The 15,017-nt window shown below is 40.4% G+C and overlaps 1 protein-coding gene across 1 annotated transcript in view; it reads left to right on the forward strand.

Moving 5' to 3' along the window:
* Window positions 1–15,017, forward strand: part of ca16b (carbonic anhydrase XVI b) — an 83,926-nt gene that overhangs the window by 12,638 nt on the left and 56,271 nt on the right. The window contains exon 2 of the mRNA XM_061290912.1: window positions 11,284–11,388. Within this exon, the coding sequence (XP_061146896.1) occupies window positions 11,284–11,388 (105 nt within the window). The remainder of the gene's footprint in view (window positions 1–11,283; window positions 11,389–15,017) is intronic.

Consider the following 15,017-nt stretch of genomic DNA (forward strand, 5'->3'; position numbering starts at 1 on the left):
TATTTAAAAATTGGCTCCAAACTATTAGTTGATTATTGAAATACGATGAGATTAATGTAATAATCAATTTGTCGTCGATTAATCAATTATTTATGGCACCTCTGACTGTAACAAATATTTTGCACCATTTGTAGCTGTGTAGAAAGTAAACATCCCTGGTCGATATGTCAAGAATAACAGCAGGGCAAAAGAGTACAAAAAAATAAAAATGACTGTAGAATGTACAAGTCATTTTCTTTATTTATAAAGTTTTGCCAGTTGAAGAAAAGAATTTATTCCATTCTTAACATTTTCAGGCACTGACAATAGAAAATAAAGCATGCAGGCTTGGTGTGACCTTCAGAAAAATACAAACAAATACACTAAAGGAATCATAACATGTCGACTTTGGAATGCATTGTTGATCATCAACTCGGTAAGCTCAGATGTCGATACTAATGGCTTCCTTCGTCTCACATCTGTTGTGATTATGAATGTCGCATTCTAGTTCGTTAAATCGAAGCAAAAAAAAAAAAAAAATCATGTGCAATCCAACTCTAATACTGAATAGTGTACAATCGTTTCAGTGATGTGGTTCGTGTATCGCATTGCTCGCCACGGTTTTATTCATCATTTCTAAATGCAGCCTTCAAGTATTGATCAGAGAGCAGCATCAAAGAGCATTTAAAGAGGAAGCAAAGAGTACTGACTGCTTGTATGGCCCTAGGCAGGCGTGAAGATCCTGTTTGGAAGTGATGCATGCAAAGAAGTCCTAGAGCACCCGTTATTATTTATGGCTAACACTGAGTCATTTGGCCAGTCAGCTTCGGGTTATGTATACTTATTTATACATGTTTATTTGATTTTTTTTCTTCTTTTTGGGGCTGTATCTTGGCAAGTATTAAAACTAACAGTTGGATTCAGCTTGATTTTACAAAACTTTTTAAATCTTTGAATTCCAACATGTCTGTTATTTCTCTGTGGGGTGTCAAATGTAGTATGAACATTTGTTTTCATTTTACAGGGATTTAATGCATATCTAATGTAGAGGACTAATGGAGGAAGATTCATACGTGATCTAATATCTATCAAGCGAAACGTAGAGGGGTAATTGACGAACAGATGGGTGCATTTTTCTTTTTTTATCCAATAACCATTGTGTTCAGAGGAATGACCTTGAGTGTTTGCTCCTTCAATATTCCGAGAACTATCTCAGAAATTGCTCCTACGCTACACTGAAGTTCCACACGTGTAATATATTAATATCTCTCTGACTGTCAATCAAAAGTCTGAATTATTATCTTTGTAAAGGCAGAGAGCTATTGACACAGTCCTTGCAATGGATCACTTGATGGTGAAAAGGGTAATAAAATTGTAGCCGGATGGATGGTTTGATATGCCACAGTGTTCAGACAGCTTCAAGATTCTTTATTGTATTCCCTGAAAGCAACGGGTCTACTACAGAGGTCAATATCCTTGAATTTGTTTAATCTTGTTAATGGTTTTCATCAGAGCCCCTGATGCACTTAATCAGCGGGCACTGCGGCCATTTAATGTACTTAATTCACTGTAGGAGTGTTGCCCTTGAAGTGCAGTCGACAGCGGATTGACAGAATTTAGATTTACTAAATCATTTCACTGGTTTTTGAGAAGCCGTCCTGGACTTGAAATTCAGCCACTTTTGTAAATGCTCTCTCCTTCCTTACAGGAAGTCGGGACATTTTCATTCATAAGACTTGGTTTGAGTCAGACAATAGAACAATGGTTCTTTATCAACATCTTATCAATATAGACTAAATACCAGGATGTGCCCTACCTCCTCCGCCTCATTTTTTTTTATTCAAGCTTGATTGAATGCTCTAAAGACTTTGATCTTTGTTTCAAACAGGGCAGCACATGGGATATTGTCCATGATTCATTCCAATATAAGATATAGCTACAGTCCAGTGAGATCATAATTTAAAATGATATCACTATGTAGGCTTACTGAATTTTTGTTTTGTTTTTAGTTAGCCAAACACAAGCCCCAAGAGAAATTCTTTTAGGAAAAGCAGAATAACAAGCGATAATCAAGGAAAAGGGAAAACATACCGTATGTGCGGACTAATTGCAAAATGTGCTTACCGTATTTTCCGGCCTATAAGGCGCACCTAAAAACCTCCAATTTTCTCAAAAGCTGACAGTGCGCCTTATAATCAGGTGCGCCTTATATATGGACCAATATTGAGCCACTACAGCAGGCGTGTCCAAAGTCCGGCCCGCAGGGCAAATGTATTTGGCTTATATATGGACAACGTTTTAAAATGGGCCATTCATTGAAGGTGCGCCTTATAATCCGGTGCGCCTTATATATGGACAAAGCGCCTTATAGTGCGGAAAACACGTTCTTTTCTGTTTTGTCAGGTTTTTTTTTTTTAAACTGTTACAATAAAATATACAATTTATGACAATCTTCATATCAAAACCAAAATATACTAACATCTGTGATTTTTTAAAAAAATATTGATTTTGCTTAAAATATTCTGAAATATCTTTTCAAGCCTGACTTAACCTACAGTCTCTGAGTATAAACAAACACGATTCTAAGAATACCTTTCTCAATGTGCACATGACCTTAATGCTTGACTTGTTTCATCTGATCAAAATCCACAGGAAAGGGTTTGCACGCTCTTGAAGTGTTGAAGTGGCCAACATAACATATTTGGTATTGTGTCCCGAATGCACTGAGTGGATGTAAATGCTTGATGATCCGTAAAGGCCTTCAGCTTCCACAATGCTAACTAGCCCGCGAGTTGAACACATGCACACTCAAATACACACGCACACAAATCGGTCCCAACATCATGCGGTGTTTACGGGTCGCTGTAATCCAGAGATCCCGTGGGTCGATGAGCAAGTCGGGCACGACTGTCTGGGAACGATTGACACCCCGATTAATTGATTTTCGGCGAGAAGCCAGCAGCCAGGTAGAGGAGGTGCGAGTGAACATGATGAGCGGCTGCATTCCAGTCAGGCTTTTGTTCTTTTACTCATGGATTTTCTCTTTTTAAACCTGGATGGAAAAACTTGTGATAGCAAACGTGTCAAATGAATCAACAACACTTCTTTTTTCCTTGATTACAACTTTTGACGGAATTCTTAACATTGAGCTTATCTATTTTTCCAGACTCTTGCCCACCCTAACAAACAACATAGCCGACATGCTTAAAAAAAATAAAAAATACTAGGCTTATATAACACCTTGGCGGAAATTGCGATTTTGTCAGGTTGTCAGTTGATGACGCGCCTAGATGAGAATTTAATTACAAGACCTTATCCACTTCTTCCCCGAACAGACTGCAGTGTAAGTGCAGCCTAATGAGCAAGATGAGTGTGCCTTCTTTGCCCTTCCTCCCATTTTGCTTGCTTTGTTGTTCAAGTTCCCTGATGAATCTCAGGCTAAATTCTTTTCTATTTGGACGGCAGTCCAAGGCCGGAATACACACAATGCCCAAGAGGGTGTGTGCGTAAATGTGTGTTCTGGACTTATTTCAAAGTTGGTGCCGCTCATTCTGGCATCAATTCTACTTATTTTCTCAGGAAGTTGTGTTTGAGGTTCCCAGCTCCCAGCAAGGAGTTGAAACAAACATCTCGCCACTGTTTGCGGTAGCACCAGCTGTCAATTAACATGGCGAATGAAAAGCCAGACTGGCATCAATAGGCCGTCAGACTTGGAAAAGACATGACAATGGGTTAAGGTGAATTTGAACGATTGAATTGTTTCCTCCTGAGGGTCTGTTTTACTGCCAGGCTTAATTGTATGGCTTTATTTCTCTGGCCTGGAGCTTCTTGTGTACTCTGCTGAACGAGCTTGTTTGCGTTTAGCTGTGTAGACCAAATTCTCTTCATTGCGATTTGAATAGTTGCTTTAGCATTTGTGAGCTTGACGTTGCAGCCCCTAAAGGCGAGTCTCTATGTGCCTGATCTTTGGCTGATCTTGGCATTTCACATGCTGGTAGGTTCCCTAGTGTGACTTGAACACTTAAGGGGATATCGAGCCACATCGCCCACTTCCCCAGGAATGAAAAACACATGCACATCCCACTCTAAAATTCCCCTTTTTAACACAAACTCCCTTCAGCTAGGCATACTGTTTTACATTCCGACTCATACCGTGTGATAGAAGTGCTCAAGCTCTGCGTTAGTACCGTATTTTCCGGACTATAAGGCACACCAGACTATAAGGCGCACCTTCAATGGATGGCCCATTTGAAAACTTTGTCCTTATATAAGGCATGCATGCATCATGTCAGATTTTTAATCCAAATCAAATCATTCTCCATTTTATCTTTTTTTTTATTTCAATGTCAGATGCTACAAATTACTTTATAATCACAAAATAATGATCCACAGTCTTTTTGATTTATGATTCATAGTCTTCAGCGGGCCACTTATGATTGATTTCATGACACAATGCTTCGGGCCAGTTTAAATTTAGGAATTTGGTCCATATATAAGGCGCACCGGACTATAAGGCGCACTGTCGGCTTTTAAGAAGATTTTAGTTTTTTAGGTGCGCCTTATAGTCCGGAAACTATGGTAATATTGCTATAATGCTTAACTCTTGTAGGCACCAGGAGCACAAATTTGACTGTTAAGTGTTTCAATTGACTTTGCCATTGTATGTAGACTGACTCACAATAATGCTTTCAAATGCCCATTCCTTTCATTTCTACCGAAATGAGACACAGTAAACACGTGAAGCGGCATCCGACCTAACTTGATTTTGAGCTGGCACTTCATCCACTTTGCAAGACTCAAAAATTGGGGAATCTAACTCATCCGTGCGTGATCACAGTCGCAGCCGACCAAATTTCAAACGAGCTTGAAATTCATCCAAATGTCGTACGACTGCTCGGCGTCAGCCAATCGTTTCTCATTTTCCCCGCAACATTGTGAATCGTGACGGCCGACCAGACTTGAAATTGGCCCTCGTTCAAAAGTAAGTCTGTTGATTTTGAATGATGCTCCATTTGCATAGTGTAGGCCCCAGGGCTCGAAGCTTATTTTTTGCCCAAGTTGCCCTCGGGCAAGTTGGAGAAAATTTTACTTGCCCGAAACAAAATTTTACTTGCCCTAATTTTTTTGGAGTGGATTTTTACTTGCCCGACACATTTTTGCAATAAAAAAGACAACACTATAAGTTTTGCCTTCATATGCCTTCGTATCCGCCAACCGGAAACAAGCTCTGCTGGTGCGCAGGCGCAGAAGAGCCAGGGACGGGTGAGAGAGCATGCATTTAATTACGAAGCGCTTTGCCGTTATCAATGTATTGCAGACTTACACGAGAAACTAACCGCTCCCTAGAAAACAAAATGTCGGACCAGAAGCGGCAGAAGTTGCGAGAAATTATGCACAAAATCGTCTTTTTACAGCTTGAAAACATGGTATTATGGCAGGGCAAGTTCGGGCAAGTGAGGAAAAAATTCTACTTGCCCGTCTGCCATCGCTACTTGCCCCGGGCAATCGGGCAATCGTTAGTTTCGAGCCCTGGGCCCAGTTGAACATAAAAACGGAGAACCACACATTCCTAATTGAAAGAAAATAGCATCGCCGTAAAGCCTTCGTTAAACATTTGTCAGAAAAGTTGCATGTGTTCTTGCGCGTCACTTAAAAAAACTGTTCAAGAGAAGCAGATGTCATTTGACAGTTGCCTCAATGCTTTGCTGATGAGATTGTACAGACAGCAGCTGTCTCTCCCTGCATTTTTTTTTCTTATGCCGCATATGCAAAGCAATTTAAATCGAGAGCCGTTACACGCTCGTGATGGCTGTGAAACCACCCTCAAGCTCACTCCTGTTTGGTGAGAATTCTGACAAAATGATGGGGCTGTTATTTTTTTGTTTTGTCTTAATTAGGCAATTTAATGGTAGGCCTTTTTCTTCTTCCTCTCAAACTGGAAATATGGAAATAGTTTGAAGTGGAATGAGGTTTGCCTCCCATTCAATCAAAGTATCCATGGTACGCGTTAGTTGATGAATGTGAAGCAGGCTGCCCGGCAGAAATGCCAAAGACTGATTGACATGTGAGAAATTATTACATTTCTTCCAGATGCTACGTCTGTCATCACCCTTTCTAGGCAAATACTGCATAAAGTGCTCACGTGTTACAAGTGAGTGTTAATTTTCACCTTTTTGGAGTGAAAGTCTTCACCTAACAAGGTGAAATGATGTCAGGGCACATAATATATTCCTACAAGTAATTTTTTTTTTTTTGTAAATGAAACTGAAAAGCTGTGAGCGAGCACTCTCTTGATAATGGGTGATGACACTATGGCATGATAGTTTTTCTGCAGCTATTCTGCTACCAAGGTGAGAAACGCCATACATCACACGCCAGAGGCTGGTGGAGGCAATTTACTTCCAAAATGGCTTCTTTTTACTTGCCGTTACTTATACGCAATTTACACACAGAGGTACGTCTCTGTCGAAGAAAATAAAACGTGACGAGCTTAGCAGTTTGAGACGGTCGAACCTTAAAGGTTGATCACAGTTGGAGAAAATCAAAATAATAAAAATTGATCTTAAAACCTTATGGTAGGTTTACAAACTGTACGACCATTGTGACATTCTAATTTAGAAGTTCCACTATAAATCCAATTTATTGTTTACGTACCGTATTTTCCGCACTATAAGGCGCACCATCAATGAATGACCCATTTTAAAACTTTGTCCATATATAAGATATATACATTTGGCCTGCGGGCTGGACTTTGGTCACGCCTGCTGTAGTGGCTCAATATTGGTCCATATATAAGGCGCACCTGATTATAAGGCGCACTGTCGGCTTTTGAGAAAATTGGAGGTTTTTAGGTGCGCCTTATAGTGCAGAAAACACGGCATTTATAAAATAGTCAATCCAGCGACTACTTGATGCTGTTAATATCTGTTTTGCTACTTTTAGGTTTGTAGCCAGTTCACATTATGCATCATTAAGCGACAAGTCTGGCATCATCTCAATCTCGCATTATCATCCTGTTATAATTACTCACACAATTTGTGCCTGGAAATGGTCTCAAGTTAGCAAATGTGAAAATGGTTTTGGGCGAGCGTCTCGCCTCCGACACTCATGTTGGCGCAGATTCACCTTGCTGTGTTACTAATTATTCTAGTCATTAGCTGCAATCGCATTCAGGTAGAAGCTTTCAAGGTGGGAGATCATCACTGCTTCTGCTAATTAATGTGAAACCCAAGTGCGCCACATGATGACTCGCCAAAAAATGTGTGTTATTTGAATGTGAACCGTCATAGTGACCCGATCAATCTTGTCATGTCCGAGGTTGTCTTTCTCCAGTCCAAATGAAATCGTCTCAAGGACGAGAAGCTTCAATCTTTGACTCACGATTGTTTAAAACAGGTGTCACAATAACTTGGGATCGGAACAGAGGAAGTGCCATGTTTCTTATTTAATATTCAGCACACAATTGATTTTCAATACCAGTCATTAATTGTACAAGCTACAAGAATCATTTGTTGTTGCCTCCCCCTCCAGTCAGTCCTCCTATGCCTATGCCTCTTAACAATTTCCCCATGTAAATTACAACAACAAAGATAAAAATCCCTCCTGGCCAGAGCAATATTAATTTCTTTTTTGTTTTTGTTTATTGCATTTGTTTCTTTAATCCCACTTGGGTTCAAACGGTCACATTAGCAAACCTCTTTGTTGCCCAATGTGGCATCTTACTTGCTCTGCTCAATTCGTCAGTCCACAGTGTTTGGAACCGCTATGACTTATCTGCTCATGGGACCTGTGGGGTGCCTCGGGGGGTGCTGTGAACTTTTACGCCGCCGCTGCAGCAGCAGCAGCAGCAGCATAAGGAAACCAAAAATTGCGTGCATTTGAGTGCCTGAGCATATGGCTTTGGTTATCATTCAAAGCTAGAACGTCAACAAAAACAAGCTTGGTGTTATTTTATTATCTTTCCATGCTATTGCTTAAAGCGATATAATGGATGTTGTGTAAATCAACATGTTTAAATTTAATTTTTGCATCACATAAATATAAACCACTGTAATCTTATTTAGAATTATTTGATGGCATATTAAGATTAGACCTGAATTAGCAGTGACACTGTTTGGGCAAGCAAAAGTAAACGGAATACTTTAATGGTATAACACAGGTATATTTTAACACTTTATCAAGCTGTCCATTTTCTTGCATTTATTCTGAGGTCTTGTTGCCAGGGCAGCAGGCTAAGGTAGGGAGTGCCTGGGCACCCCACGGAGGCTTGTATCTGTGATCTTGTTCTGTCGGTCACAACCCACAACTTGTGACCAAAGGTGATGATGGCAAAGGTGATGGAAAACCTGCCATTTTGGCTCAACTCCTTCTTCCGATGTCGAGCATTTCATCACTGCAGGTGCCGCACCGGTCGGCCCGTCAATCTCCTACTCCAAAAAACCCGTAAATACTTGCATCTTCCCAGCTGCTTCACACTCAGCTGCGAGCAAAAGTTAAAAGGTCTCAGCTTGATGAAGCCAGCAGGACTTCATTGTCTGCTAAAAGCAGGAACGCAATACCGAGGCCACCAAACCGGAACCCGCTTTGACTGTGTCTAGAAATTCCATCCATAAAAGTTATGAACGGAATCGTTGACAAAGGGCAGCCATGGTGGAGTCTAATCTTCTCTGGGAACAAATGGGAGTTAATGCTGGCTATGCGGACCGAACTCTTGACACCGGACAAAAAAGCCCAGATCAGGGTTCTCTCTCTCTGACCAACTCCAGAGTGGAATCGAGCTGGGAGCAAGCATTTTGTCAAGGCAAGCCCGACTCTATCTAATCGGAACCTCTCGATATTGCCTACCGGCTCAAGCTCCTTCCACGCTTGAAGGATGTCCCCGCCGTAAGCTGCTTGCAGGGAAGGGGGACCTCACCCACATTGTCTCATTGTTGCATTTGACCCCATTTCAAGGTCAAACTCCATAGGGCGACCTTGTTCTATCTAAAAGAAAACGTCTAATATATTTCTTTTCAAAGGGGGTAAGCTATGCTTAGTGTGATCGGTGTCTTTTCCTGTTTATCATTCATTTTAATTTCATGTCAGTCACTTCAGTTAATTCTTTTAAGCATAATATTATTCTAAAAATATGGTTGTTTCAATGAAGACCTGCCTCCTTGATAAAGGTCTTTTCACTACATGCACTTTATAGTATGATATTTTAACTTGACTCCCGGATGTCTAATGCAGGTGAAATGCTCCTGTGGTGGTTGTTAGGTTGTTGTTGTGTTGTTGTTTTTTTTCTTTTTTTTTACTCCCAAGGCTCCCGCGGGGAGGGGGGTGTGGGGTTTATTGGCTTGTTGTTGAGTGTGATATTATGGAACAAATAGCTCAGTAGAGCAGCAGAGGAGATTGCCCTCAGGGTGACAAAAAGGGAGAAAGGAGTTCTGTATGCTGAGACATTACATGCTCTTTATCCATAGGGCCTTTGACCGTCTCTCTTATTAAAATATAAAACTTAAAAACACAAAATGTCTGTGTTAAACCATTGGATAGAATCGCAGTTTGCAAGAGATTCCTACATTTAACTTAAAGGAAGGTTTAAGCGCAGCTTGGTTCTCGTCCGTCTCAAGGCCCAGCGCAAAATGCATTTTCTGCTCGGCTCAATCAACGATGCTATGGCTTTAATCCTTTGCCCTCGGGGGACAGCTGACGTGGATGAGAGTAAACTGTTGACATGGAGCTGTCTCCTATGCTCTCTGATCAAAGCTTGCACAGCCCTCCTGTTTCACAACCTGCCTTCAAATATGCTGCCAGTCTCTGCCGCAGATGCAGCCTCGCTCTCTGTTTCACACGCATCATTTTAATCCACTGCAAGTTGATAGATGTGATCACAAAGCGGCTATTTATGACGTTTCCTCCCTGTAACCTCTCTGACCTTCCTTTGCATGCATTGCGTTCGATTTGGAATCGACTCACGTGATAGCGACTGCCATATTTAGAGGCATCAATGTGCTGACTGAAAGTGCAAGGGAGAACTTGGCTTGATGCGGTGCTGTTTAATTAATCCCCAGTAATGATGCAACTATTAGTAACAGCCAAGATTATTTAAATGGCTGCTGGGGTGGGAAAGGCTACGAGGTGCTGGAATACACAAGAGATGCAAGTCAAAGACTTTTATCTAGGAATGTTCCGATCTGGGTTTTTAGCTGCGTAAAACCGATACCGATCACCCTTGAGCGTGATTGACCGATACCTTGCCGAACATGTGACTTTTCAATTTGAGAGCTGCAACTACTGATTTTTTTTTAAATAATTGACTAATCTTTTTTTTTCAATTAAATGATAAATCAGATTTATATATATATATATATATATATATATATATATATATATATATATATATATATATATATATATATATATATATATATATATATATATATATACATACCGTAATTTTCGGACTAGAAGTCGCGTTTTTTTTCATAGTTTGGGTGGGGGGGCGACTTATACTCAGGAGCGACTTATATACATATATATGGTTTTTTTTCACTTTTTTGGGCATTTTATGGCTGGTGCGACTTATACTCCGGTGCGATTTATAGTCCGAAAATTACGGTGTATATATATATATATATATATATATATATATATATATATATATATATATATATATGATTCAGTGGCCTAAAATTCTAGAGGTTCCACTCGATTCCACGTGGTTTTTGAAGTCTGAAGCCCTACAAAATCCAAAATCCGTTTGATGGTTGTCAAAGTACAACAAGAAAATGTGCGTTTTAATCCTGCGCAGTTGACAGTGTCACTGCTTGTGGCAGCCGCACTGTAGCGCATCAGTGGTGCAGCTGAGTTCCAGGCCAGCTGCTGCAGAAATGGATGTAATTGTTGGTAACTGTTGGAGTGCACAACACATCACAGGCTCCGCAGGCTGGCAAATCTTGTTGTCTGCAGGTCTTGATGGTGATGATCATTGCCAGCCGTTCAAGCTTTGTGTCAAACGATGCTTACTGGAGTAGAAGCGAGAGGTTTTCGTTGGCACACGTTTCTTGTTATTGCCTCTAAGGATAAGACACTGGGATGGTAGATACTGGCTAGAGTGTTTTGATCATCATCTCCCTCTGGGGTTACCACCATGCTGGGAGTTGCAGCAACTTCCATCTGATAAGATACTTGAGCAGTAATATAAACTTGCAAGCATGGAAATGCTATGAATGAGTCATATTTACAACCCACTGGCCTAGCACAACATTAACGTTTGGCAATTGCATTTTGGCAGCCTTCCTAAATGTTCTCTTCTCTTTGCAGTTGCATCAGATGGCCAGCCTCACCATGCTGGAGCAAAGCATCATGGGAGCGCAGGTCTAATAAGGGAGAGGAGGGCAACTGGGGACTCCTACTGGTCCTACTCAGGTAAATCTCATTTCAGAATCTCAGTTTGTTTGTCTTTCTCACTTTATTGGTCCCCGTGGAGAGACAATGTATGATTTGTGAGTTGTACAAGTGTTTTTTTTTTTTTTTACTTTCTTGTTTTTTAATACATTCCATCGCCTCCTGAACTCGCCTTCATTTGAACAGAAAGTCAAAGCCACTGCACAGAGATACAAGATTTATCTGCGTTATTGCCAAATGTTTTTATCAGACGCACACAGCAACAGTTGGCCCAGATGCGAAAACAGCTGTATTTCTTGGCCTCCCTCCTGCTTCTCATTATTGTTAGCATACACACTTTTAATGCCAAACAAAGTGCTTTGGGGAAATCAAGACTTGCCTCCTCCATACCCCCCCCCCCCCCCCCTCCAAAGTGACCACTCATACTGAGGCACATTTGTGTCCTTGTACTTTATCTTGCATACATTAAGGATGCAGCTGCAGTCAGAAATTGTCCAATGCTACCAGAAAGGTGACTACAATCTACAAAACCATGAAGGCAATCTTTTTGTCCTTTTAGGCGAATGGACAAAAAGAGAGGAGCCTACCAAAAAAAAAAAAAGTATTGCTTAATATAACCATCAATTCTGCTTAGACATTGTTCTCCAACTAGCTTGACTTTGAGACACTAAGATGGACATAAAGCAAGTACTTGAACACCACGGGAGTCTTTCTGCTTTGTAGGTGGGTGCTTATTTCACCGGACAAAGACACACAGACTCCACGCTTTGATGCCGGCTGAAATGAGCTCTCACATTTATGAGATTTCAACACGTGTCTGACATTTTTTACTCGAGCGTTGACATGTGGACAGTGGAAGTTAAAATGTGCTTCTGAATAGCCTTTAATAGGCAACAACTGAGGTTGACTCTAAGATTAGAAAAAAAAAATCGAAGGATATATTCGCAACATCGCACTTTGTGGGCGGGGGGGGCGTAAACACAGAAAATGCTACCATAAACATGCTGCATTCATGGCATTCACTATTTATAAATCATCCACCCACCAGTCTCACAATTTAAATTTACTGAACATCACTTTGCGATCTTCATTGGTTTACTTGTTCAAGAACATGGATTTATTTTTTTGCTGTAATATTTACAATGTATTTATTGGCACACAACAGTTTTGCAAAGCGCATGTTTAGCCTTTTTTTTCTTTTTTTCTTTTCTTGAAATTACTGCTTCATGTTCAGCCATACACATTTGTAGCAAGCACCTGAGGCCCCTGTGCAAACAAAGCTGTCCAGCGGGAAATAGAGGTTATGTGCTTTGGTAAAGGGCACCTCACTAGATGGGCCCAGGAGGTGAGAAGCACTCTGTTAAATTGTATTTACAGCTTCCAAGGTCCAAAAACAGCTTACGGAAAAAAATAACTAACTTGCTCTCGGAATGTAATGCATTTCTGTATATGATTAGATTGAGAGGGCATTTTGTATTTCATAAAACAATTGCAGAAGAAGCCGATGTTTCATATGCGGGAAATGGAGTAACGTGTGCTCGGTATGCACGATGCCACCTCAGTTCTACGTCTTTGCCTCTCCCAGTTGACCTGAGCAGGAAGTGAATTACTATTCAATCAAGGCCGCTATTCCCATTCTTACAATATGTAAACAACACGTTAAAGTTGGCTGTAATTGCTTGAAACCTGGACTTGTTTTTTTCCGAGCCGCCTCTCTTAACAGTAGATTAAACGGGATTCTAAATCAGCTCGTGACAGTGAAAAGCGTGATAATTTAAAGATTTCTAAATGCATATTTGTGAAAAATAGATTAGAAGCCCTTCTTTTTGATATAACTGACGTGGTAACGTCAAATTAATTAGTAGATGACTGCCTATGTAGGAATTACTGATTGAAATCACACATCTCCTCTATAAAAGTTAATGTTATATGTAATCAAATGTCATTAATTTTTTAATGATGGGAATAATTTCAGCCTGCCTCTGCCGTGCAGGAAATCTTATATTTGTAGCACCAGCAACCCCATTTAGCGTATCTCAATTGTGTGTGGATCGTTGATCACATGATTTATATTTCAGAGTCCATCCTAATGAAGACCAAATCCATTATTCCAGAATAATCTTCCCGACACTTTACCGAGATCACAATTGTTTTATACGCAAATTGTTTCGTAATAGGAACAAAGATGATGTTTGTGCGGAATCCGTTAATCCTTCACCAATCAGCTAGCTTGACCGCTCAGTGAAAAGAAAAGGAAGGCATCGAGGCGGCGTAGAAATGTCCATTGCCTTGAAAAGGTAATTAGCAGCTAAGGCTGTGAATGGAGGACCGACAAGCGTGCCTCAGCAGCTAAATGGTTATTAAGGGCATTTGCTCTGTGCAAGTGAGTGGAAAAAGAAATGCAGACAGCTGGGCTGAGCCTGAAGCTGGAAGGTAGTGAGGACAAGACAGGACCGCAGCACACAAACATGCAGTCTTACTTGGTTTCCCGATAACGACTCAAGACACCATCTAGTCGAGTCTTTTCAGTCCAATCGCCTCATCAGCATTTATCCAAACAGTTGCAGCGTATGATGTCACATTTGCAGGTGCTACTAAGACACTGCAATGCAATCAGATATTAAAGCCTTATATCAATAAATATAAATAAACGTTCATGGAGGGCAAAAAAAAAAATCAAGCTATTATTAAATTTTATCGCCCACCTCCGAGAATGAGGCAATGATTGCGATGAGAACTCTTATCTAACATGTCACTTTCCTGTGTGCGTTGCTTATGAACCTTGATGTAAGTAGCCTCGAAACCCACACGATGAAATTTGATTAAAAGTTATTTAAGGCGTGTGTGTGTGTGTGTGTGTGTGTGTGCGGGTGTGTGTGTGTGCGAGTGTGGGATAGAAGCATTTTTCATAAGAGGGATGATGTCATAGCAAAAGACTCCCACAGGAACAAAGCTATGCATCATTTTTCCCTTTATCTCTGCAGTTTTTACGTCTTCCCTGTTAGTTATTTCTGCTGTCTTGCTTTATGATTTGTTTAATGTTTCACCAATGGTTTTATTTTTACCTCTGCACATTTGTTTTGTATTATTTACTCAAGGGCAATGGATTGTCTGCTGTGCCCTTATACCTTATCTTATTTTCCATGCTGTGGCATTGAAAAAAAAAAGACACAGTACTGTACAGTTATTGTTCATTTGTCAAATAGCAGCCTCCTCTCATAGACGCTCGGCCCCACTTGAACAAAAAAAAAAAAAAAAGATGATGGCTTTAAAATGTAGCAGGCGTTGCATCTGTAAAGCTGACGTTTAGCAATATAGTTTAACGACATGGTGCTGCTATATGCAGAGTGGAGTGTACCAGGGTAAAAGTTGCAAAGGGTACTGACAAAATTATTATTATTTTTTTTTGGGCATATCGGGGTGATAGAGAGGAATAGGACATCATTTTATTCCATACTGAACAAAGCCAACTAAACAATCTCCAGATAAATGACTTATTGCATGCCTACGATACTCTATTAATACGTATATCCATGTTGAGCTTTTTTGAAATCTATAATGCATATGGGCAAACAAAATACTCCCACCTAAGTACTAAAATTATTTCATCGACCCTGGACACAGTCGCTAAAATACAGTTCTATTCATTT

The sequence above is a fragment of the Syngnathus typhle genome, linkage group LG11 (genome assembly GCF_033458585.1).
Source record: "Syngnathus typhle isolate RoL2023-S1 ecotype Sweden linkage group LG11, RoL_Styp_1.0, whole genome shotgun sequence".
In the NCBI taxonomy this organism is placed as follows: Eukaryota; Metazoa; Chordata; class Actinopteri; order Syngnathiformes; family Syngnathidae; genus Syngnathus; species Syngnathus typhle.